General features: G+C 54.5%; 7 protein-coding genes across 7 annotated transcripts; 3 read left to right on the forward strand and 4 right to left on the reverse strand.

Annotated features, from left to right (window-relative positions):
• Nucleotides 1-57: 57 nt before the first annotated feature.
• On the reverse strand, nt 58-6,007 carry BDZ83DRAFT_752510 (glycoside hydrolase; the record flags this gene model as incomplete). The annotated part of the gene is made up of 6 exons (XM_060514212.1): nt 58-1,120; nt 1,184-1,393; nt 1,472-1,995; nt 3,776-3,943; nt 3,999-5,338; nt 5,416-6,007. 6 exons carry the CDS (start codon nt 6,005-6,007, stop codon nt 58-60), a joined length of 3,897 nt encoding a protein of 1,298 aa, XP_060364671.1.
• Nucleotides 6,008-6,423: 416 nt separating this feature from the next.
• On the reverse strand, nt 6,424-8,537 carry BDZ83DRAFT_622631 (dihydrolipoyllysine-residue succinyltransferase). Its single transcript, XM_060508338.1, has 4 exons — nt 8,097-8,537; nt 7,670-8,017; nt 7,206-7,598; nt 6,424-7,146 (listed from the first exon to the last, which is right to left on the reverse strand). The coding sequence occupies exons 1-4, from the start codon at nt 8,334-8,336 to the stop codon at nt 6,850-6,852; spliced, it is 1,278 nt and encodes a 425-aa protein (XP_060364672.1). The 5' UTR covers nt 8,337-8,537; the 3' UTR covers nt 6,424-6,849.
• Nucleotides 8,538-9,007: 470 nt separating this feature from the next.
• On the forward strand, nt 9,008-10,259 carry BDZ83DRAFT_348893 (uncharacterized protein). Its single transcript, XM_060502509.1, has 3 exons — nt 9,008-9,560; nt 9,619-9,837; nt 9,923-10,259. Exons 1-3 carry the CDS (start codon nt 9,237-9,239, stop codon nt 10,094-10,096), a joined length of 717 nt encoding a protein of 238 aa, XP_060364673.1. The 5' UTR covers nt 9,008-9,236; the 3' UTR covers nt 10,097-10,259.
• Nucleotides 10,166-10,882, reverse strand: BDZ83DRAFT_578454 (RNA recognition domain-containing protein; the record flags this gene model as incomplete). The annotated part of the gene is made up of 3 exons (XM_060505124.1): nt 10,166-10,477; nt 10,536-10,752; nt 10,800-10,882. 3 exons carry the CDS (start codon nt 10,880-10,882, stop codon nt 10,166-10,168), a joined length of 612 nt encoding a protein of 203 aa, XP_060364674.1.
• A 594-nt stretch (nt 10,883-11,476) lies between these two features.
• Nucleotides 11,477-12,693, forward strand: BDZ83DRAFT_578348 (WD repeat domain-containing protein; the record flags this gene model as incomplete). Its single annotated transcript, XM_060505114.1, has 3 exons — nt 11,477-11,699; nt 11,771-12,598; nt 12,653-12,693. The coding sequence occupies 3 exons, from the start codon at nt 11,477-11,479 to the stop codon at nt 12,691-12,693; spliced, it is 1,092 nt and encodes a 363-aa protein (XP_060364675.1).
• A 2,249-nt stretch (nt 12,694-14,942) lies between these two features.
• On the forward strand, nt 14,943-21,415 carry BDZ83DRAFT_578398 (uncharacterized protein; the record flags this gene model as incomplete). The annotated part of the gene is made up of 2 exons (XM_060505118.1): nt 14,943-21,088; nt 21,148-21,415. The coding sequence occupies 2 exons, from the start codon at nt 14,943-14,945 to the stop codon at nt 21,413-21,415; spliced, it is 6,414 nt and encodes a 2,137-aa protein (XP_060364676.1).
• A 477-nt stretch (nt 21,416-21,892) lies between these two features.
• On the reverse strand, nt 21,893-23,765 carry BDZ83DRAFT_578380 (WD40-repeat-containing domain protein; the record flags this gene model as incomplete). Its single annotated transcript, XM_060505116.1, has 3 exons — nt 21,893-22,535; nt 22,603-23,561; nt 23,634-23,765. The coding sequence occupies 3 exons, from the start codon at nt 23,763-23,765 to the stop codon at nt 21,893-21,895; spliced, it is 1,734 nt and encodes a 577-aa protein (XP_060364677.1).
• Between the last annotated feature and the right edge of the window lie 818 nt (nt 23,766-24,583).

A 24,583-nucleotide genomic window follows, 5' to 3' on the forward strand; every position in this document is an offset into this window, starting at 1 on the left:
GAAGAAAATGAAAACATCAAAACAAATAAAGAGGTTCTTCACCCAGCACATGAGTGCTCAACACAAAAACTTGTACACACGCTTCCACCTGGGCCACGACCGTCTCTCCTCCTGCTCCTGAGCAACCAGGATACCGAGGTTAAAGTCCCGCCGGCCCGTGGTGACGTCCATGTCCTCGATACGGATAAAGACGGTCCGGAAGTAAAATTTGTGCGCGACGTACATGATGGCCACGATAGGGAACGCGGCATACCGCAGGAAAAAGTTCTTCGCGACTGACTCGGCGTCCCAGGTCTCCCAGCCGACGGGGAAGGCACCGACCCAGAACTGGGCGATGAGGACGAGGACGTTCATGATGAGGCCGCACCACGAGCCGATGACGCCGACCTGGGAGCGGAAGGCGAGCTCGTGCAGGCCGTGGCCCTTGCGGGCCCAGGCGTGGCGGAAGCGGATATGACAGAGGCAGATGGAAGCCCAGGTGAAGATGGACGAGAGGCCCGAGATGGCGAGGAGCCAGTCGAGGACCTGGTCCTGCTGCTTCAGGTCGGCGAGGTAGGCGAGGAGGCCGACGGCGGATGCAACGCCGATGGCCGTCAGAGGGCGACCTTTACGGTCGACGTACGAGAGGAAACGCGGGGCTTGGTGCTGGTCCGCCAGCGCGGCGAGGGTTCGAGAGGAACCAAACACGGCCGAGTTGCCGACGGAAAGGACGGCGATGAGGATGACGGCGTTCATGACGGAAGGTAGAATATCAATCTGGGCGTTCTCGATGGCAATTACAAAGGGGGAAGCGGTCGCATCGGCGGAGGAGGAAGCACCGAGGAGACGGGCCTCGTCGTAGGGCACAAGAAGCCCAATCAGAGTGAGGGCCACTACGTAAAACAGGGTGATGCGCCAAAACACCTGCTTGATGGCGGTTGGGAGGGATTTGCGAGGGTTTGCCGCTTCGGCCGCTGCCAGACCAACCAGCTCAGTGCCAGCAAAAGCAAAGGCAGCGGTGACAAAGACGCTACAGAGGCCTTTGAATCCATTGTGAAATGCGCCTGGTGTTTGCCAGAAGCGGCCGCCGATATAGCCCGAGTCTGGAGTCCCGCCGCAGTTGAGAACGATTCCTAGCAAGCTATGTCGTAGTCAGAAACTAGGAACCCCCCCCTACGACAATGGAGAGGAGACGGAGACTTACATGAAGCCAATCACCGCGATGATCTTGATGATTGAGAATATGAATTCGGCCTCACCATACCCTTTAATACCAAAGAGGTTGATAGCGACGATACCGATAAGGAAGATGGTGACAAAGTAAGCCTTGGTTATGCCCTCCTGCCAGTACGTTATTGTGATTGCAGCCGCAATGATTTCGAGGGGTAGTACAATAAGCCATTGCAGTGCATAGCTATGTGATTCGTCAGCGGTCTATTCATTTCTTTATGGCGCTCACGGATGATGCGGGCGGGTGGCTGCGTATACTCACTTCCACCCCATGGCAAAACCCCATGATGGGTCCAGAAATCGCGTGGAGTATGCCGAGAACGAACCTGCAACGGGGAAAGCAACAGCCAACTCTCCCAACGCCTGACAAGTGCAGTATAACATTGCGCCCACGAGCGAGAAGGCAATCAGCAACGACGCCGGCCCGCCCACCTCGAGCGCCTGTCCAGAAGCTACGAATAGTCCCGTGCCGATGGAACCGCCAATGGCAATCATCTGCAAATGCCGGCCCTTAAGCTTTCTCGAGAGGAGGGAGTGCGAGGTCTGCAAGTTGGCGAGGCGGATATCGTAGTAGTGCACGCCGTTCAGCACCCTCTCGTGACCGGGCTCGAGGTCCAGGGACGAGTTGCTCTTTGGCCTGTGGATGCTGCCGTCGGACATCTGGGTCGGCGCGCGTCTGAAGCTCTCGAGCACACGGCTCAGGACGCCCGGCGCGGGGCTGGGGTCGTAGATAGGTTCCCGCCGCATGCTGTAGCTGCTCCCGAGGGTGAGGGAGTCTTCCTTGATCTTGATCGCACTGAGTTCCACGTCCTCGTTGTACGGCGCCATCCCCGATTTCGCAGCGTGTCGGTATGTAAATGGTAGATGTCAAGACTAGTCGGGGTCGTCGTCTACACCGCTCGCCGGGGGGGGGGGGGTACTATTGAATCTGGCTCTGAGTCCGGTCGTGCGTTCGAATTGCTATCATGTATATCGGTCGATCGTGAGATATGGCGTTTGTGTGTCGGGTCGCTCGTTCGGTGAGACTTGGCGCACTTCAGGCATCGGTCACCTCCGTCGAGAATCGCATGCCTGTTGCCGAGGGTATCTAGATTCGCGGAAGCAAGGTCTGACGCCGATAAGATGCCTGCAGATCGTCTCGAAGTATTGGCGTAATCGTTCGCAGAGAGCGTGGAGAGTTCGCGGATTGAGAAAGTTGGTCGGTCTTGAAGTCTATGCCGCACACCAGGAGAAGGACAACGTTTCCGTGTACTAGTCGTTGCGACGAAAAGCGACGGACTGCCGCCACCTAAAGGGGTTGGGTGACTGAGCGTGTGTGGTGAGGCTTATCATGCTGGGCCGACCAGCGCAGTTGCCGCATTGGCGTTGAAAGGTGACAGGATGGGATGGCTTGCTGGTCTAATCTGGTGACAAGGATACCCCCCCCGACTGACAGACAAGAGTTCCAAGACGCCTCTTTCGGACCTTCAGAACGTCGGCGACAGGATGAACTGGCTCGGCTTGGGGGTGCGACACTGGCGCCGACGAATGAGGGGAGAGGTGGTCATGGCTGGGCCAGGCTCGAATCCTTCAGTTTTCCCTTGGCAATGGGCAGTTGCAATTGCAAATTGACAGTCAGCCAGTGTGCCCCCAAACTTTGCCCCCCCCAAAAGTCGCCCTAAACAGTGATGAACCCACTTCCGCTATCTCTTCCTCTTGCCCGTCCGTGCCTTTTACTCCATCTCTCTCGCTTACCCAATGCCCGCTGTTGCCATCGGTACGGGCATGTGCTTGTCTGGGGTTCTCTAATGGAGACTAAACGGAGGCAGCATGACTGGGAGCCATAGATCGACTAGGAAGCTGGATGGCTCCACCGGGGAGCGATCCTTGACCGTCCAAGTCGACCATTTCTCTGCCTGCATCGTTGGTTAGTTATACTGCACAGTATGTACCTAAGGATATTTTCCCAAGTCAATGTTCGCCCATGGTCGTCCAAATTTCCTCTCCAAGACTCCTAGAGAAAGCTGATGACACAACTGCTGAGCGCCGAAGCAAATTCCTAATTGACTTTTGTACAATATGCAGGTGTCGTGCCCTGCCTGCAGTCTGTTCGCAACTCTGTTTGCGGTTTGCCTCAGAAGTAACATTTGACAGGCGCACAGATTGAAGCAGGCTGTCATCCCGCGCCCCACATGCATCGAGGCACATACCTTCAATACCTAACTTAGAATACAAAGTACTCTGTCCCTTATCTTGGAATCTCATGTGCGGCGGCGACAAGTCTCTGCGAGCCAACAGGGAGTTGTGGAAGTCTATCACTCCATTCAGTAATTGTTGCCATTAGTAGTTGTAAAAGCATTGCAATTCTAACAGACCATTGATAGATGCATTAGTCCATGCTCAAGTAACGTTCTTACAACAGCTAAATCATCTTCCCATACAACGCCAGACTGTGCCGTTTGAATACAATGCCTCCAACGACAAAGACATGCTACTTTATATAAACATGCTCTCCCTGACTTTCATCACAGGTGAGCCTACATCAATGATATCATGCTTGTTCCTTTTGCTCCTCTTTTTTCTCTACAATCAGCTTTCCGTTGGCGTCTCTTGGCTTGCGCTGCCAGCCTGTGCTGAAGAGCTTGCCCATATCGAACCGGGGGAGCGGGTGCGCTTCCGTGTTGAAGACAACCTTGTCCATGGGCAACAAGTCATCCGGTGAAAAAAGGAGATAGAAGTACTTGAGTGTCTCGGCCTAGTCACACCGTGTTAGTTACCATGGCTTAGCAGTCAAGTAGAGTCTCACTTACCATCCAGAAACTTTCCAGGTTGTCGCGCGTAACCGGGGGGATCGTGTTGGCGTTGCTCAAACTCGTAAAGCCTCCACCATCCTCGACCGAGGTGTAGTTGACAAACGACTTGAACATCTCCCAACCCCATTCACGGTACTTGATGTCGCCAGTGATTCTCCACATGTAAAAGACACTCTCAATGGTCTCTGGTCGTTGAAGGTTGTGGACATCCTGAGAGTGTACCTCAAAGTCCTGTCGCCACTTGGCATGCGGGTCCGGATCAAAGTCCTTGGGCGGGTGGTGCGAGGCCGAGGGAGACGCGGGTGGGTTGTCGATATTGAAGTAGGTGATCTCGGCAGCAAGCCCTGTTGCCATCCACTTGTACATGCCCCAACACGTCTGCATGAGCTCGCGGGCCAGCTTCATGTCCTCGTCCTTCTTCTTGTTCCATGTGGGCAATTTCCTGGCCTCTGCCTCGGGAATACCTCCCGTTGCCCCCAAAGCAATGGTACCGGGCATGAAGCAGACGAGGTGGTCCATCTTCGGAGACAGTTCGTGGTTCAGGCCAGAAGGTCGCTCTCCGAGAACAGTAAACCCAGAGGGTTTGCTGTAGGTGATCAGGTGCTTGCGGACTCCTGCTAGGGCTTCGTCCCACATCTCCAGGTAGACGGGCTCTTGCTTGTTCGTCTGCAGATACTGCTTGATCAGGTACTCATAGTACGAGTCTCCGCGGGAGCCCAGGCGAATGTTGTCTCCCCTGAACTCTCCCGTCGTGGCGTAGAGGTAGATGGGAACAAGTCCATCCTGAGCACCATTATCGTCAACCACCTTCATGACCCGCTCGACCTTGTCCCAGAAGTCCTTTTCGCCGGTCAGCTTGGCTAGGTACTTGAATTCGAGCTGTAGAGTCGTCGTCTCTGCGGTCGAGGAGGCGCCGCCGTCAGCGTGGGATACGATGCCCTTGTAGGTGGCCAGGTTGACGCTGGCGTAAGGAACTCCCGACGGCGAGTCAAAAGCGCTCATCAGACGATCGGCCAGATCCTTTGCTTTTTCCAAGTACAAGTCCTCACCAGGCGCGCCTGGGTCGTCGTCTTTGATCGCGGCCAGCTCGGGAAACTCGGTGGACAGGAAATGCGCAGAGAGAAGGCCACCCATCATTCTGATGGTTGTCTCAAATGTGTTGACGTCTTGGTCTTGATCCCACGTCAAGTCATTGGCAAGCCATTGCCTCGCATGGCTCAGGCGTGATGTCAAGTTCATCAACATCATGGTGTCGAGCGAATCGATGATGATCCAACCAAGTCCCTTGGGTGCCATCTGCCGTCCGGTCTTCGCAATGGGGTGGTACTCGTCGTATCCTACGAACAAACTCGGCCATTAGCTTCCGAGCTCCATATGAACGAACACAATGGTACCAGCAAGGCCAAAGACTTACCCCAAGCATAGCGTTCGTAGGCATCCCAGCTGAGCTCAAAGGCCTCAACCACCCTCTCCCGTCTCTTGAGCCAGTCCACCTTCTTGCCCGTGGGCTCTGTCGCACCAAGCCAACCAGTCCATGTCGTTGCCGATTCGCGGGCCTTGGAACCCTCTGAGAAGAAGCCAAAGAACCAAAGACCTGTCACGAAGCAGAGAAGGGTGACGAGGATGGAGCGCTTGCGCCGCCAGAGAGGCCGAAACCTCCGGCTTGCGTGGTGGGCATAGGGCTTGTCCTTGTACATGGGAAGCTGGCCCTTGGTACCAAGAAGGTCTTCTACCCGCCCCTGCACACCGTTGAAGATACCAGAGTTGCCTCCACGGTAGGATCGGCTGCTGCTGGCAGAGGCGCCCCAATATCTGTCTTCTAGTTGTCGCTGGGGATTGCTGAAGGAGGGAACGTTCTTTGGGACATTGAAAGACATGTCGTTCAGCGCAGTGGCTCCGGCCTCGACTGCTTTTTCTTTGATGTTATGGGCAGCTCGGGCAGCCGTAATTTTGAAAACGCTAAGGGCGGAGTTCTGGTGTAGATTGAAAGGGTCGCGAACATTCATATTACGCCCTCAGCATTGTCGCAGTGTGGATCCGGCGGTTTCGAGCAAACGACGTGGGACGGGACGAACAGGTCGCAAACCTCGGGGGTCAACAACCTTGGAGGGAAAAGACTGTGAAAGAGGCTTGCAAAGACTGGTGCTCTGGTTCAACCCCCAGCAGCTTTGAGGAATGACAGTTGTACTGTGACGAGGTGGGATGTAGAAGAAAAACAAGTGAGACAAGAGCAACCAGCAACTGAGACTACCTGAGGAATCTCGATGATGTGGACTTTCTGACCCAGCTGGAGCGGGCCAGTGAGTGACACCTCTCGGTCGCGCAAAAGTGTCCCGTCGGGTCTAAAAGGTAAGGTACTGACCACTTTACCCGCTAACCCACTGTATTTCCTCACAGCGCGCGCTCACTGGTGGACAGGACAGGAACACACGGAAAGGCGGCACTTGTGCCCAGCGTAACATGCAATTTCGTCATGATGGATCGATACGTCTGAATCTTTATTGTTTGAGTAGTTTCTTATGGTCTTTGAAACCCCAATCTCATAGATACGCAATTGTCTGTAATCGCGAGCCTTTTTTTTTGGTCTATACGATGCTTTCAAACTACTGCGTACCGCTTTCTGTATTCGTAAGATAGCTCCATTGAGACCATTACTCCCACCCGCTTCGGCCTGATGACCACGAGCATCGTGTGTACAGATCACTCATTGGCAAAATGAACACTCCCAGAAACCCTAGTGTCGCATTCCGTCTTAGTTTAGTATGTAGTAGTACAATGGCTCTTCCCAATCGTCGCAATGCTCAATCATGTGTATGCTGTATTTCAACGCAAAAAAGCGCTGCTCCCCTTACAGAAGCATACGTCTGGGATCCTCAATGTACTCCTTGACCTTGACCAAGAACTGAACGGCTTCTCTTCCGTCAAGAAGGCGGTGATCGTAGGTAAGCGCCAGGTACATCATGGGGCGGATCTCGATCTTGCCGTTGATGGCCACTGCGCGATCCTTGACTGCGTGGAGTCCGAGGACGGCAGTCTGAGGAAGGTTGATAATGGGCGTGCCCATCAGCGAGCCAAAGACACCACCGTTGCTGATGGTGAAGGTACCGCCAGCCATATCCTCGATCGTCAGCTTGTTGTCGCGGGCCTGTGATAGCTCCATGTTAGTGTTAATCCTCGATGACGTAGTAGGGTCATCATCCATACCTTTTTGCCCATGTCGGCAATGGCCTTCTCGATGCCGAGCATGTCCAGAGACTCAGTGTTGCGCACGACAGGGGTGACGAGACCCTTTTCAGTAGCGACCGCAACGCTGATGTCGACGTAGTCGCGGTACACAATCGTGTCGCCGCCGTTGGGGCCCTCGATGGAGGCGTTGACGGCTGGGATATCGCGCATGGCCAGGACACAAGCGCGAGAGAAGGCGCTCATGAAACCAAGCTTGACACCAGTCTTCTTGAGGACGTCATCGCGGTAAAGCTTGCGGAACTCAATAAGGGAGGACATGTCAACCTCGTTGAAGGTGGTAAGCGAGGCCGCTGTGTTCTGCGACTGCTTGAGTCTTTCGGCGATTCGGAGGCGCATGCGGTTCATTTTCACCTGTGAAGACGTATAGTCAGCTCTACTGCTCATGGGAGATGCTGCGCGCAAAGATTGGAGGGTAGACATACACGACGTTCCTCACGGCTGCCAAACGTCGGAGCAGCGCTGGTTGCCGACTCCTTCTCGGGAGCAGGGGCAGGTTTTGACGTCTCCTTTGCCGGAGCAGCGGGCTTGCTGGCGGGTGCATCATCCTTGGGCGCCTCCTTCTTGGGTTCCGGCTTCGATTCTGACTTGGACTCTGGCTTTGACTCGGGTTCCGACTTCTTCTCTGGGGCAGGCTTGGATTCGCTTGAGCTGGACTTCTCACCTCCAAGCTCCATCTTGACGATATCCTGGCCGACAGTGACGGTGTCCTCCTCGTTGACCAAGAATTCCTTGATCGTACCGGCCTCGGGAGCATTAACAGCAACATCGATCTGTGCAGCAAGAGAAAGAACTGCAGTCAGCAACAGGAACGTCATTTCCCCCTAAAAGATACCAGATGAACAAAGCTACCTTGTCAGTCTCGATGGTGGCAATCTCCTCATCCTGCTCGACAAAGTCGCCGACCTGCTTCGACCACTGCTTCAGGGTACCTTCGGAAATGGACTCGGCCATCTGTGGCACTTGGACGATTTTATCGGCATAGCTGCGGACGTGCTGCATCATCTGGGGAAGCTGCAGCGGCAGCGAGCGCGGCTGGTACCGGCGCAGTGGCACGGAGCGCGCAGTCGCGACAAGTCTTCTCGAGAGCATCGTGACGGGTGTTTGATGAGGTGTGTGGGGAAAAGGAGAGAAGAGATGAGCGTGGTTGTGTTTTCTGTTTTTTGGGTGCACTCTGGTAGGCTGGCAAGCTGGTCACAGGTCTGCAAGAGACCCACAGGTTGGCAATGGCAGCAGCATGGCTGTAGTAGAAGCGGTTCTCTCCGTGTTTATGCCCACAGCGAGTAGCCTTCTACCGCCAAATAGGTACCCTTACCTCGGATAGTACTCAGCCCAGCCCGGCTTGGAGCCTGCCCTGTGTTTTTTTCTCGCCGGGACAGATACGGAGTACATGCCGATCCTTCCGATGCTGGGACAGATGGAATTCCCATGTCACTGGCACATTGGCAATGGATCTGTCGTGGCGGCCTTCTTTCACCTTCACCAGTAGATAGGAAGGACGGACCCAACCTAAGGCATGAGACTTTGATATAAAGATAATTTACGAAGAAAGAGTTCCAGGCATGGGCGGTCTCTCATTCAAGTTGCAAAGTGCGACCACAGATAGATACGTACCGGTACGAAGTAGCCGACTTAAAGATTGGGTATCCGTACCTACCTACCTACCTTGAGGTCGGTGGGTCTTCCAAGGGCACAACGAGCACCCAACTCGCCGTACAGTCGGTAGCCTGCATCCGAGCATCTCAACTTCAAGGGAACTACGGTATGGGGAAATAGACGTCTGCCGCATCGAAACGCCCGAAATCGACTCAGTCTATGCTCACATCATACGTGTGACCCAGCGTCTGCCCTCGGGTGCCACGACCAGTCATTCCATTCCAGACGACGTTGCGTCGCAATCAGTCGACTTCTTGAGAATTTTTTGGACCTATTTCACACAAACAAGGGAAACGCTAATTCATCTCTGGAGGATACACATTGTCTACGTTGGAAATGACGTTCAGGGACTTCCCATTCTTGACGCCTGAGGAGTTTTCCGAAGTATGCCATCATTTCGATAGCCAGTATTGCCGTGCTACCTTGGGCCCGATGCGACGGCGTTGGAAAATGAGGGTATGCACAGCACTTGATACATCATTCGCCACGGGCGTTGAATACACTACTTATTTACAAATCATCCGGCCACTCGAGGCTACTTTGGACTGTGGCGGTCTCTCATCTGTTCTGGACAATTTTTCATTTGGCGATGGTGCTTCGGAAAAGGATGCTCTAGGACTTGGAGATGAGGCCATGATTGATGCTGAAGAGTCCGACGAGGTAATGTCCCAAACTCTTGTTGTACGACACGCTGCTCATGTTCACTCAAAAACGGCAGGCTGCGCTCTCCAAGTCACACGTTCCTGATTCCGGTCACGTCGTCTACGAAGTGCACTGGCATCCCACATATCGGATGCCTTGCCTGTGGTTCACATTACATGGACTGCCAGCCGACGAGCCTGCATTCAACCTCGACACTGTCTTTCGAAGACTGGTGCCCGATCAGTTCAAGGATGCTCTCCGAAGGTCTAGCGGAATTGGAGGAATCTCCGGCGACGTAAGTAGACATCAGCTGCGGACCAGTCAATTAAATCTTCTGAAAGAGACCGTCTGTAGGTCTGTACTAACAATCGAGGTCGCAGCACCACCCCCTTACGGGATTACCGTCATTCTTCATCCATCCATGCCTGCTCGGGGACGCCATGTCGGGGTTTAACTGTTCCAAGGAGCAGTACATGATGCTATGGCTCGGCCTGGTTGGCGGATGCGTCGGGCTCTGGGTGCCCAAAGAGATGGCCCTGGATTCAACCGGCTGAAGCTCGCCGCCGCCGGGACCCTCCTGCCTTCTCTCACCCTGTTTGAACTGGAATGCAAGGCTGAGATGTTCAATCATCGTCACTGTCCTCTTCCATGGCAACATCGCTGTCCTCGTCTTCTTCCTCGTCTCTGGTCCGCTTCTGGCCTCTTGCATCAGCCGTCTGGGCGTCAGCCATGTTTTGATCACCCCCAGCTGCTGGCTTCGCCGTGGTGGCCACCGTGGCCGCCGCTGATGCGGCACCAGGTGCGGGAGCGTTGAAGATGCTCTTCTGAAGATCCGTCACTTCGGTGCTGGAAGCTCCTGCTGTCGAGTTTGGCATCTTGTATGTGCCGTCTAATTTGGCGACGAAGTCGGACTTGGACTTTGCGTACTGGACGTTCTGTTCATGGTCTCGTCAGCGAAACCTCTTATGATCCACTACTCTCAGGGTTGCATACCAGGGGCCGACCGAGAAACTCAAAGCCTTCGAGGGAGCGCATGGCCTGGGTCGCTGTCTGGATATCGCGGAAGGTGATGTGGGCTTGTCCTCGCATCTTCATGGTCTTCATGGCGACGATGTCGAGAACGGGGCCGTATGTGGAGAACAGCAAGTAAAGTTCGGTTCGCAAGTCGGCTTTTTGTATCTTGTTGGACGGGAGATTTGTGACATAGAGCCTACAATCGTTAGCGAGTGCCTCTTGTTTCCTGGGTTTCTGACTTACGTCTGGTTCGGAGCAACAGTCGCAACTTTGGCGGGTAGTGATGCGTTTGGCGCGAGGCCGCGGGGAGGGGCGACCGCTGCCATTATGCAATGTGATGAACGAAATTGTGAGGCGGTATGAGGCCTTCACGAAATTCGCCAATTGCTCGATAGTGATTGTTCGGTGCGGGTATGGTCTCGAGGTGGCGTGTAGTGGTAGGTATTCGTCGTCGTGGAATCGTCGCGGTACCGATTTTTTGTGATGAACGTCCGGCCACCGCACTTTAGTTGGTCGAACAGCCTTGGGAGCTTCACTGTTAGCGCCACCAATCGATCTCACGGACGCCAGGGTGTGGCCTTAGGTTCACAGCTGTGCAGAGAGCGAATGGTGCGAATGCCATGCTGCCCTGTCGGAAGACCTACCTACGTAACGCCCCTCTCTGCCCCACCAATGTGCACCTCCCAGACGGTACGGTGTAGTGTATGCAATGCATGCACCTTACGTATGTAGAGCCTGGGAGAGATACATTGCCTTGCTTGGACGGAGGCCAGCCAGCCTCTACTAGCACTGCCTCAAGCGACAACTTCGTCTGCTAGCATCTCCCACTCGTCTCCTTCCATACTACTTCAACAACCTTCGACTCAAGACAGATAGTGGTAGTAGAGAGCTATACTCCTATCACGAAGCAATCGTCCATCATGGCGGCCCCTCAGGTTCACCACCTCTTTCACGCGCCCATCGCGGACCATTCCTTCTCTGCCGACCGCCAGACGCTGGCTATCGCTCGCGATTCTACCATTGAGCTTTACGGACCTACTGGAAACTCCTTCAAGCTCAAGGATGAGCTTAAAGGACACGACAAGACCGTCACGAGTGTCGACATTGCTCCCAACAGCGGCCGCATTGTCTCCTGCTCTCAAGGTATGTCAATGCGCGCTGCCTAATTCTGTCCTGTCTCCGAGCCGAGAATAGCACCTGACATTCCGCGATAGACAGAAATGCTCTTGTCTGGGAGCCCTCGCCGACCGGATACAAGCCCACACTTGTCCTCCTCCGAATCAGCCGCGCCGCGACCTTTGTGCGATGGTCTCCTTCCGAGACCAAGTTCGCTGTCGGATCGGGCGACCGCGTAATCGCAGTCTGCTACTTTGAGGAGGAGAACGACTGGTGGGTGTCGAAGCACCTGAAGAAGCCCATCCGCAGCACCATCACATCCGTCGCATGGCACCCAAATTCCGTTCTGCTTGCTGCCGGATCTACCGACGCCCACGCCAGGGTTTTGTCCAGCTTCATCAAGGGTGTCGACGCCCGCCCCGAGCCGACCGCTTGGGGTGAACGACTGCCGTTCAACACTGTCTGCGGAGAGTACTTGAACAACTCTGCCGGTTGGGTGCACTCTGTCTCCTTCTCGCCGAGTGGAAATGCCCTCGCTTTCGCCGCTCACGACAGCAGCATTACTGTCGTCTACCCCAGTGCCCCTGAACAGCCTCCCCGCGCCGTTGTGACTATCACTACCCAGCTGCTTCCCTTCATGAGCCTTCTGTGGAGCTCTGAGGATGAGATCATTGCCGCAGGCTACGACTGCGAGGCCTTCCGCTTCAAGGGTGGCGAAGGTGGTTGGGGTCTTGCTGGTACCCTCGAATCAAAGGGCCGACCCGGGCTCAGCGACGCCCGCGAAGAGTCTGCACTGAACATGTTCAGGCAGATGGATCTTAAGGGCAAGGCTACCGATGACACCAAGCTCAAGACGGTACACCAGAACACTGTCACCACACTTCGTTCCTATGAAGAGTCTGGCGGTAACTTGACAAAGTTTACCTGTAAGTTTTTTCATCCCTTTGTTCACCATTGTCGAATGCTAACTAGAGATGAAGCCAGCGGTGTTGACGGGAGAATCGTCATTTGGAGCACTTAGACAACCTTTCATAGCAAGCTTTCAATGCAAATACCATGATGTTTCAAATATTTACCTCCAGACTATGGACTGACTTACCAGCACCTAGTGATACATTCTCGACAATTCTTTCCGAGAACATTGACGAAGAGGTTCCAGTCACTCGACGTCCGATTTTATACAAATACAGCGTGTAAAGATCATCTAACTCAAGCAGGCCTTCCAAACGAAGTCGACGTCGATAATCGACATTCAAATATGGAGCAGTACAGCAGAGAACCCGAACCTCAGCGCTCACCCAGCACATTCATTTACAATCTTGCGTTCAGACCAAATGATCAGAATTCGGTGACCAGTATGAACTCGATGATTATGCAAGCTTCGCCTATGCCACCTCAGTTCTGTTCGCCACTCCACGCCGGCTCTCTCCTGGAACGACGCGCTCTGGCTGGACGCACCATCTGCGGCATGCCATTCCCGCCATTGACCGTGCAAATTCCGCCCCGAAAAGATATGGACGTATCTGTGACGGATTCTGGTGTGTTAGATGAAGACTTTTTGCGGTTTCTTACACGACATCAACCTCGCAAGGCGGCTCTTCCGATGTGTAAGGAGAGGCATGCTCTAGCAGTGAGGATTCGCTCGGTTCAGGATATTTGCCTAAGAGCTAGCCAGAAGTATCACGAACGACGACGCAGACAAGTCAGACACGATCGCAGAAGAGAACGCAGAGAAGAACGCAGAGACAATCCCAGGGGGAGTTGCTGGGGGAGGTTTCGCGGAGGTAGTCGGCGCCCCGGTCCCTACGATCGACCCGTTCAACGAGATTCGCACCATGATTCTTCGTCTTCAGCGTCTCCGATCGCCAGCGACTGGGTCTCGAATGAATCGCTGCTGGACAGCATCAGCCGGATATGCAATCATCTCTGGGAAAAAGCCATAGTAGACGCACTGGACGAGTTCCTGGGTAGGCGGAAGAAGCGGGAGGCAGCGGCAACCATGGCGCAGTTGCTCGAGTGGGCGGAAACGGTCGTGGAGTGCGGTGTTCGTAGCGAACGCAGCGACTCTCCCGACAGGTCGGACTTGTTGCGATTACTCGAAGCTGCAAAGAATCTATGCGACTGGCTTGGTGACAATGATGGGGAAGCAGAACTTGGAGTAGTTGAGGGCGCGGTGACATTCTATCTCATTTTCGGAGTGGCATAGACTTGGGGAAGGGCGGATCATGTTTTTTTTGGTGATGTTGGTACGAGCTCAACAGTAAAAGACAAATGAATTGGTAGGAAATGACTCTAGCTGTCTTATATCAATAGCGAAATCGTGTGGTTGATTCTAAGTTGGCAAATATTATAAGAAGTCAAAAATTTCCTTCTCAAGACTCTTTCAACATGCAGGAATGTTAGACTGAAATATGGTACTTAGCTCTGACCTCGCCCTTCCTGAATGCAATGCTTCTTTCTGTCCTTGCGAGGTATTCAATGGATCCAGGTTCTTGGACGAAACAAACGGTGAGATTCATATCTTTGAAATATTCTGGCAGGGTCAAAGCAATGGAACGGAAGCAAGCACATGCAGTTGGGTTATCTTCTCCGTACCTACCTGAGCTACCTAATGTGCTAGCGTACTCAAACTCCCCCAAAGTATTTAGGCACGCTATCATAGTGAATAGTGACATGTGCTGCCAAACAGAGACCCAGTCACCAAACGGGAGATACCCATGCCCCTGCCACCTCTTCACCTTCTCCAACTCAAACGTCGTCTCCCGCTGATCTAACCCAACCCCACCAAACGCGCCAGCACCTCCCAGCTCCCGCCCGAGTGTACCTGTGCTTGTGCTCTACCGGGACTTGCAGTGTCAACCACCTTTTAACAACACATCCACTGCCGCCTTTTTCCTTTTCCTTTGAGAGAGAAACGTCACCGCTATTGCCTGTGAAGATCCCTCTTGGATTCCCTTCGCCGGTAAGCATCTCCTGCAGTCTCTTGAGTTTTGTTGCCTCCTGCATTCAAGATACCTTCCAGACGCTTACCATTTTCCGTCCTCCAGCCCACCTCAGATTACTCACCGCGTACAAGCGACCCGCCACTATTTGCCAAAAGGACCCCGCCAGAGCTCTACCGATACGCAATATCGCACATCACCGGCCTCCAGAAACAACAACCACCCTCATACACTTCCCTGTTTACACGAACAGCCATTCTCCCTCCCGGGAATTTGACTCTTTCCTACAACGAAACCTGAGAAAGGGAGCCATGACCGATCACTTATAATGGAAACCCCAATGTCAACTCAAGAGCGCCAGCTCTGTGAGTTTCTCCGAGAGCTTCCCGCAAGATGGAACTACGAGTACGACGATCAAGCGCACCACGACCTGTTGGAAAGTCTATTCTGGTCTTTAGCAGGAGGCGAACGATACATGCCCCTCTTCTTCCCCTCTGGACGTCCTTCGCACAACCTCAAGCTCCACGATGCTCAGGGCGCAGAGGAAGGCGCTGAATACACCGAAGCCGCCCGCGGCAAGCGGTGCGGCCACATCTTCAAGCCCGGAGAAGCCTCCTACTCTTGTAGGACCTGCAGTACCGATGATACTTGCGTCCTTTGCAGCCGATGCTTCGACTCGACCGATCACGCCGGGCACATGGTTCGCATCAGCATTTCCGTCGGCAACAGTGGCTGTTGTGACTGTGGCGATGACGAGGCATGGCGCCTCCCCATGTTCTGTACGATTCACTCCGAGACGAGTCCGGAGAAGGGCGAGGGAAAGGGAAAGGAACCGGCCGGTCTTCCCGAGGACCTGGTGCAGAACATGCAGATGACAATTGGCCGTGTCTTTGACTATATCTGCGACGTCATATCATGCTCACCAGAGCAGCTGCGGCAGGGCAAGACGGCCGACTCTATCCAAGCCGACGAGGAGCTTTCACGCCTGTCTCCAAGCATCTATGGCGAAGGTCCTTCGGGGCATCCCGAATACGCGCTGGTTCTCTGGAACGACGAGAAGCACACGGTAGAAGATGTGCAGAATCAGATTGCGCGGGCTTGTAGAACAACGGAAGCTCAGGCTCTCGAACGCGCTACTGAGACGGACCTTGTCGGGCGCAGCATTCTGAAGCGGCTCGACGACCTTGACGCTCTTCTTGAGATGGCCACTAAGTTGGAGCATATCAAGGTTACCGTCACCATCAGGTCATCGCGCGACACATTCCGCGAGCAGATGTGTGGGGCCATGATCGAGTGGCTCAGCGACATCTCAGGATGTAGTGTCGGGTCAGACCACACCATTCTGCGAAACACCGTCTGCCAGGAGATGATGAAGCCTTGGAGGAAGGGCAGTCCTGGAAGCCATGCTATCGTGGGAAAGGATGGCATCTACGACGAAGAGAGGTTCTTGAGAAATCTCGAGCAGTCTCAGTCTTTCACACAGCACGTCTTACTGCAGATGCAGCGTATTGCTGCTCAACAGCAAACAAGAGCTCTGGGCGACAGCGATGATGATGACATCGACATGGGCAGGGGCAACGGCACTCCGGATAGTGACGCGGGCGACGATGACGACGATGATGATATGGACGATATCATGATGGTGGATATCCAGCCTGATGGACCTGGGGATATTGGTCTCGAGTGGCGTGGTAACGATCAAGCTCTGGAAGAAGATGAAGCTACCATGGCCGGTTATCCGCCTCCTCCGCCCCCACCCGCAGCTGCACGCCGGTCTGCCAGAGACCGCGATTTGACGCCTTCAGACTCCGACACTGCTGAGCCTTTGATTGCACCTGCAATATACGCCAAGGCTAACTTGGAAATCCCCAAAACCCCTGGCCAGGGAGAGAAGGCGCCCTCACCGAAGCCAGGTAGGTACTGGCTTGAGACTCCTCCTGGGTACATGAACCGTGAGAATGTTCCCCCGGCGGAGGATGTCTTCCAAAGGGTTCGTCTAGACTGGCTCATTCTATTCGATCTTCGCATGTGGAAGAAGGTACGCAACGACCTTCGATCTCTCTACATCTCAACTGTTGTTTCGATACCCGAATTCAAGCGCATCTTGGGACTGCGATTTGCAGGATTATACACAACGCTGGCTCAACTCTACTTGATTGGAGACAGAGAGCCGGATCACTCCATCATAAACTTGTCTCTACAGATGCTCACGACACCGTCGATCACTGCAGAGATTGTCGAGCGCGGCAATTTCATGACGAGCTTGCTCGCCATCTTCTACACCTTCCTCACCACTAGACAAGTAGGCTACCCATGGGACGTCTCGTCCAATGCTGTCCTCGCCTTTGATTCTGGTTCAGTGACGAATCGGCGTATGTACCATTTCTATCTAGACTTGAAGTATCTTTTCGGCTCGCCAAACGTCCAGGAAAAGCTACGCACCGAGGAGAGATACCTCTTGCAGTTCTTGGATCTCGTCAAGCTACACCAAGGCATTGGGCCAAATGTCCGCGCCATTGGGGAGCACGTCGAATACGAGACGGATAGCTGGATAACGGCTTCGCTGGTGACACGCGAAATCAACAGACTCGCTCGACAACTTGCCGACGCGTACAGGAATGTGCCGGATAACGAGGCACACTTCGTCGCCCAAGCCATCAGATTGACAGCAAAGGCTGTGATTCTTCACTCTATTGGTGCCGAACGCCATCGATTTAAGCAGGCTGAGATCAAGGAAGAGGTCAAGTTCAAGACTCTGGGTGATTTCGAGTTTGACAATGAGTCGGCACGGTACGAAGTGGTCAAGTTCACCGTCGAAGAGGACCCCATCAGCTTCCACCACGCCCTCCACTATACGCTCTCGTGGTTGGTGGAGTGCGGGAAGTCTCTCCCTGCCTCAAGCATGCGAGCCCTGCTGAGCTTCACAACGCAAGACTTGAGGGTTCCTCCCCGCTCCATGGGCCGCAAGGTTATGCCAAGAAGGGACAACTCACCGGAAGATAGCCTCATGGCTGCATTCGACTACCCCTTGCGGGTTTGCGCTTGGCTGGCGCAGATCAAAGCGAACATGTGGGTTCGCAATGGCATTAGTCTGCGTCACCAGGCGGCGACATATCGTGGAGTCAGCCAAAGAGATGTCTCTCACCACCGAGACATCTTCTTGCTCCAGACTGCCATGGTCACGGCTGATCCAAGCCGCGTCCTCGCATCCATCATTGATCGATTCGGCATGGAGAAATGGGTCAAGGGCTTTTTCGAGCAAAAGTCGGCAGCGCAAGACGATGCGCAACACTTGGACGTGGTTGAAGACATGATTCACCTCCTGATTGTGTTGCTGAGCGATCGCACGTCATTGATTGCCTCCGAGGACGAGCCTAACGCCAATGTCCTCGCCATCCGCCGCGACCTCACTCATATCCTATGCTTCAAGCCCCTCTCGTTCAATGAAATCAGCAACAAGCTGCCAGAGAAGTGGCAGGAGCAAGAGGATTTCCACCGTGTGCTTGATGAAATGGCATCGTTCAAGCCTCCAGAGGGTGTCTCTGACGTAGGCACTTTTGAGCTACGACCCGAATTCGTTGAGCATATTGATCCTTACATTGCCCACTACAACAAGAATCAGCGTGAGGAGTCCGAGCTAGCTTATCGCAAGAAGATGGCCATCAAGACTGGGAAGCCGGTCGAAGAGATTGTGTACGAGCCCAAACTTCGATCTATTCCCTCAGGACTGTTCAAGGATCTGGCTGCATTCACCAGTACCGGCATGTTTGCCCAGGTCATCTACTACTCCTTGCTCTACCCGCTGGTCGCCGCCAGACTTACGCCAAGCGTGCCATCCACTCGCACTGAGACTTTCCTCCAGGTTGTTCTCCACCTGATTCTCATTGCGATTTCCGAGGACAAGGCGGACGAGAGCGACATGACGGAGGAGTCGCTCAACTCATTTGTCTTTATCTCCTTGACACGCACAGCCCGAAGCAACTTCATGCAAGAAGCGCCTAATGCAAAGACCATCGTCGCGTTGCTGGACATGATGTCTACTAAGGAAGAGTTCAAAGCGTGCCACCCCAAGATCGCTCTCATCCTGAAGAGGATGCGACAGAAGCGCCCACGCAACTTTGAGAATGCATATGTTCGATTGGGTGTATCGGTTGACCGCATTGATACTGCGTCCCCTGCCAACAACTCTGCAGAGGAAGAACGCGAGCGCAAGAAGAAGGCCGCACTTAGTCGACAGGCAAAGGTCATGGCTCAGTTCCAACAGCAACAGAAGAGCTTCTTGGAGAACCAGGGCAACATTGACTGGGGCTCGGATCTCGAGGATGAGGAAGAGGCCGAGCAGAACACTGATCGGAAGAACAATTGGAAGTATCCCACTGGCACCTGCATTCTGTGCCAAGAAGACACGGACGATCGTCGTCTTTACGGAACGTTTGCTCTGTTCAACGAGAGTCACATTTTACGACAGACGGATTTACAAGATCCAGACTTCGTTAGGGAAGCCTTCCACACACCTTCCAGCCTGGATCGCTCCGCGGAAGACATCCGCCCATTCGGGGTTGCTCATGAGAATCGACAAGAAGTCACAAAGGTCAACGCTCAAGGCGAGAAGTTTGTTGCCGAACGCCAGACAATTGGCAAGGGCTTCCCGTCCAACCTCTCGCGCCCCGGACCGGTCTCAACTGGTTGCGGCCATATGATGCACTACAGCTGCTTTGAAATGTACTTTGATGCGACAAACCGGCGACACCATCACCAAATTGCCCGACACCATCCTGAGAACCTTCGAAGACAGGAATTTGTCTGCCCGTTATGCAAGGCTTTGGGAAACGCATTCTTGCCCATCATTTGGAAGGGACAAGAAGAATGTTTTCCCGGGCCCCTTCAATCCCAGCGCATTTTTGCAGACTTCCTAGACGCTCAAATGCGATCCGGTTACTACCGCCTTGGTGCGAATCGCCCGCCCGACCAAGTTCAGGCAGGGTTCGCCAGCTATACCGCAGGACAAGTCACGGGTTCGCTGGCAGAGAAGGCGCCTCAGCTATTAGAAGAGGCATGGTCGGCTGATGAGTCGGGCCTGGATTCCGTGGTTGTTAGCACGCCGCTGACGTCTGTATTCCCGGCAGCCAGCACGCCGGTCTCCAATCGCCGATCTGTACAGAGTGATGGTTCCACACTTATGACCGAGCTGGCCAAAGTTTACCGCCGCCTTCGCGATACTGTACGGTCTAATAAGTTTGAGACTCGCCACGACAGGCTCAATATCGAACTGCGAGAAAAGAACGAGCTTTGCCACAGCGATGTCCTGGCTAAATTGGTCGGGTACTCCACATCGGCTGCAGAGATCCAGCAGCGTGGTACCGAAGCTCAGTACGGTATGACACTGCTGGAGAAGATTCCCGAGCAGAGTCTGACGCACCTGCGCATCTTGGCTGAGACGGCCACTGCGTACCGGGCTGTCGGTGGTCTCAAGGCTGGCGGAGACAACTGGATCGACGAAGAGTTCCGCCTGGATAGCGAACGGCAACACGTTCAACTCTTCGTTTCGCAGTACTTTGGGCAGGAGACGGAACACGTTAGGCGTCCTATCGACATCTATCCGCCGTTACTTGGCCAGGACGCCTTCATCTTCCTCACCGAGTGCGTGTTTGGCGTCATTCCAGCGCAGAACTTTGACGTCACCCATATCCTGAGACTTTGTTATCTTGCGGAGATTGTCAAGATTGTTTACCATATGGGACGCAACATCCCGGTATCTACTTGGGTAAACCATCTTCTCAACAGGGAGACGCAAGATCCGGCACTCAAGAACTTTGCTGAATTCTGTCTCGCAATCACCAAGACTGGCATGGAGATCAACGTATCCCACCATGAGATGCCGGCGGATCTTGGCGAGAACAAGGGCTTCGGACAACCGGAACTGGATAACCTCGAGGGCTACTACACGTTCGTCAAGAAGTACGCTCTGACTTTCCTTAGGAAGAGCGTCATTCTTCTCTACATCAAGTACGGCGTAGACTTCAACAGCCACGTTTCTCCTCAGCCAGACGCGGACGAGTTAGACCGCCTCACTGAAGTACTTCGTGTACCAACCTTTGACGAGATGTGTGCCGCCATCACCGACCACGGTCCCGATTGCGGTTGGCCTGCTTCGACGACGAGTCTGGTCAAGGGATGGATCAGACATCAAATTATGTGGCCAGGCGACGCCGATCGTAAGCTCCCCAAGTCCGCGCTCATCAGTCACCCGGGCATTTTTGAGCTGGTGGGTTTACCAAAGAACTACGACGCTCTCATCGAGGAAGCCACTCGTCGCAAGTGTCCGACGACAGGAAAAGACGTCTCGGATCCCATGATTTGCCTCCTCTGCGGAGAGGTCTTTTGCGGTCAAGCAGTCTGCTGCCTTAGGGAGGAGACGGCGTCTGGTGACCGTGAGCCGCAGAGAATCGGCGGATCGCAGCAACACATGCGAAAGTAAGTCTTGAAGATAAGTCGATTGAAATCATTCCCATGCTAACCTCCTCGTGCTCTAGGTGTCAGGGCAACATTGGCCTCTTCCTCAACATCCGCAAGTGCTGCATCTTTTACTTATTCAGGTTGTCAGGGTCCTTTAGCAGCGCGCCCTACATTGATAAGTACGGTGAGACGGACCTGGGTCTACGCCACGGCCGCCAGCTTTTCTTGAATCAGAAACGCTACGACTCCATGCTGCGTACCACTTTCCTCAGTCACGGAATTCCGAGCTATATTAGTCGTAAGCTCGAGGCGGAGATTAACAATGGTGGATGGGAGACGATTTGAGGTTTCGGCGGGTGGATTGAAGCGATGAAAACTCTTGAGGAAATGAGTCTCAAGCACAAAAAGAAACAGGGAAAGGGGGAAGAGAGATTGGCGAGGGCAGGAACACATATTCTTTCGAATCGCGGGTGGAAAGCGAAGGATAGACATGACATGCATCTTCGACCCTTTTGTTATTTTCCCATCGCTCAAAACACATAGCAACTTTGGAGAGGGATGGTGGGGAGGCAACGTCGGAGTTTCGACAGGAAGGTAACTTGTGTTTGAATTTCAAAATAGGCAGGAAATGACATTCTGCACACAAGAATTTCGCTGGCGTTGTATGCTCGGCACCAGTCTGCCTATTGAGGATTCGAAGAGGACCGTTGTCCATGTGTCTTGGTATCATATTCAGGCCATCGTCTATACTCTAGATGGCTCTGTTTTCTCCTCCCTCCATGTGCATTTATGTATCTAGCCTCCTTTGCGCGAGATACTGCATCACACACCAGCCATATCGATGTCTTCTTCCTGCTTTATCGGCGGTTCCGTGCCATTGACATTGGCGACTTCCTCTCCCCTAGTCTCCTCACCAATCGCGAGACCATTCGTCAGTGTCTTCTCCGCCCCATCGGTTTCAGTACCAGCAACAGCGGCGGCAGCAGCAGCCACGGCATCAACCTCCCCTTCGCCCAACAACCTCTTGAAGATGCGTATCCGTCCGTCCTGCCCCGCCGACACCATGACATCCCCATTGACATCGACCCAGAAACACACGTTGGCACCCTTGCCGCCTCCCCGGTGCGAAGAAGAATCCTTCTTGTGGGCGGGGATGCGCTGAACAACCTCCTTGGTGACGACGTCCCACAGCACAATCTCGCCGTCCTCGCTGGCCGAGGCGATGAAGGCGCCCTCGCCGGGGACGAGGCCGAAGCAGCCGCCGATAGCGAAGCGGTTGTTGGCGTGGCCTTGGTACGTTTTTTTTACGGAACCGGCGACGTAGTCCCAGAGGCGGATGCTGTTGTCGAGGTTGAAGGCGAGGACGAAGCGGCCGTTGGGCGCGAAGCAGACGGAGGTTACGGCGGGGTTGTCTTCGTGGACTAGGGTGCGGAGGCACTGACCGGTGTAGGTGTCCCATATGCGACTGGTGTTGAGGGTCAGTCAAGGATCCTACCCAAGTAGGAAAGGGGGGTAGCTTTGGTAATACGTACATGAGACCGTCGGTCGAACAACTCACGACCAACGTGCCGTCGCATGAAAAGTCGATGCCGCTGACCGGGTCGCTATGCGCCGGCAAACTACGCATCAAGCGACCCGCTCGCACATCCCACAAAAAGACGGCCTCGTCGTACGATCCCGAGGCGAGTATGTTTCCCTTGGGCGAGAAGGCGAGACACATCACGTAGTTGTGGTGTCCCCGCAGCGGCAGCATAGGATGCGCCGCGGGCGCCGCGTCGTCCTTGGCCATGTGGCCCACGCCCTTGGCCGTGACCTTTGGCCGGCCCGTCACCCGGTCCCAGATGCGAATCGACTTGTCGTCGGAGCCAGTCGCCAGGCTCCCGCTGTTGGGGCTCCACGCCACGCAGTTCACGCCGGCCATGTGGCCCACCAGGGTGTCCATGTGCTCCCCCGTGGCCGCGTCCCACGTCTTGACGGTCCCGTCGGCCGAAGCGCTCGCGATCCACCTGCCGTCGGGCGATATCCGCACCTGCGAGGCGGGCGCTCCCGCGTGACCGCTCAGCACCCTTTCCTCCTCGTACCGCGGCCTCACGGGGCCCTTCTTCACGGGCCCGGGTGTCATGGGCGTCGTCACTGTCGCACCAGTATCTGCGCCGCCGTTGGTCGAGGAGAGACGTAGCCTGCGATCGACGGCGCCTGAGAGACTGCCGCCCGATGTGGATGCAGGCGACCGTGATCCCGCGCGCGACTCGTCCTCCTCGTCGTCATCGTCGTCGTCGTCGTCGCTGCGTGAGCGGGAGGGCGAGGCGGTCACCGACCTCGGTGTGCGCGAGCGCGAGCGCGACCCCGAGTGCGACCGTGATCGGGATTTGGAGTGCGATGAGCGCGAGTAGTATGCCGCCTCGTTGAGCTCATCCTCGCTAGGAGACCTGCTAGGTGTCATGCTGGGACGGCCGCGGTTGGTCGACAGGCGGCGGGATGTGCTGGACCGCTGCTTCTTCGTTCTCGTTGTTGTCGCGGTGGATTTCTTCGCGGCTGTTGCTGATGCCGTGGTGGTCGTGACTGTTGTGTCGTTGAGCTCATCTGGTGAGCTTGATCGCGGTGTCGCGGATGTGCTGTGTGCGACGACTTTGCGACGTTTTGGAGGGGGTTCGGGGAGAGGCGTCGCTGCTGCTGAGGAGCCGAGGTCTGACATTTTTCGCGTTATGTTTGGGTATAAAGGTACGAGTATATGAGACGAGTTTCCAGCTCCTTTTTGTGTTGGTAAAGGAGGCTGTTCATTCGAAGGCGAGCGGCCGGTGGGAGGGAAGAACAATCAATGCCCAGGAAAGTGAATGGGCAAGGCTGAGAAAGACATACAGCAAGAATGATCAGCAACTTTTGGCGCGTTGCAAGAAGCAGGGGTTGCCCGACTGACGTTTAGCGGTTACTTTTCAGCCTCGTCCCCACCGCACAGGTCACTCTGGGGTCAAGCTCTCCCCTGATTGTGTGTGGGACCGCTAAGATAAGAATCCGCTGCCGCCATTCTCGTACCGATTGGCCAATGGCGGAGTATAAGGTATGGGGGCACCTTCCGGCCGAGCATCTGCAAAGTGGGTCGCTCTTCCGTCGACAACCCCCGGCTCGCCGGCAAACGCAAACGGGACAGCTCCCAGGAAGTCGAGAGAAGAAAAAGAAAACCGAACGCAACGTCACCAAAAGTCCAAGCGTCCGTTGTAGTGACCTTTTTCATCCCATCTCGTAAGAGCCCCGCGATCCGACCTCACCTTTGACGGTAATGCGACTTCATTTTCGCATTTCTTTTGCAGATGCCATAGCGCCAGCCAAGTCAACTACCTATCATTACAACCGCTGCAGAGTTTGAATCCTGCTCTCACCATCCACTTCGGAAGCTTCGGCGTAATCACCTACAACTGCCGACCTATCTGATAGCAGCTCGCTGTCGTCTTACACGCGTTCAACGCTTCTCTTGATCCAATACCTCTGCTCAATTTCAAGCCATTATATTCTTTG

This window comes from Colletotrichum acutatum, assembly GCF_030867785.1.
Source record: "Colletotrichum acutatum strain CBS 112980 chromosome Unknown BDZ83scaffold_50, whole genome shotgun sequence".
Taxonomy (NCBI): domain Eukaryota; kingdom Fungi; phylum Ascomycota; class Sordariomycetes; order Glomerellales; family Glomerellaceae; genus Colletotrichum; species Colletotrichum acutatum.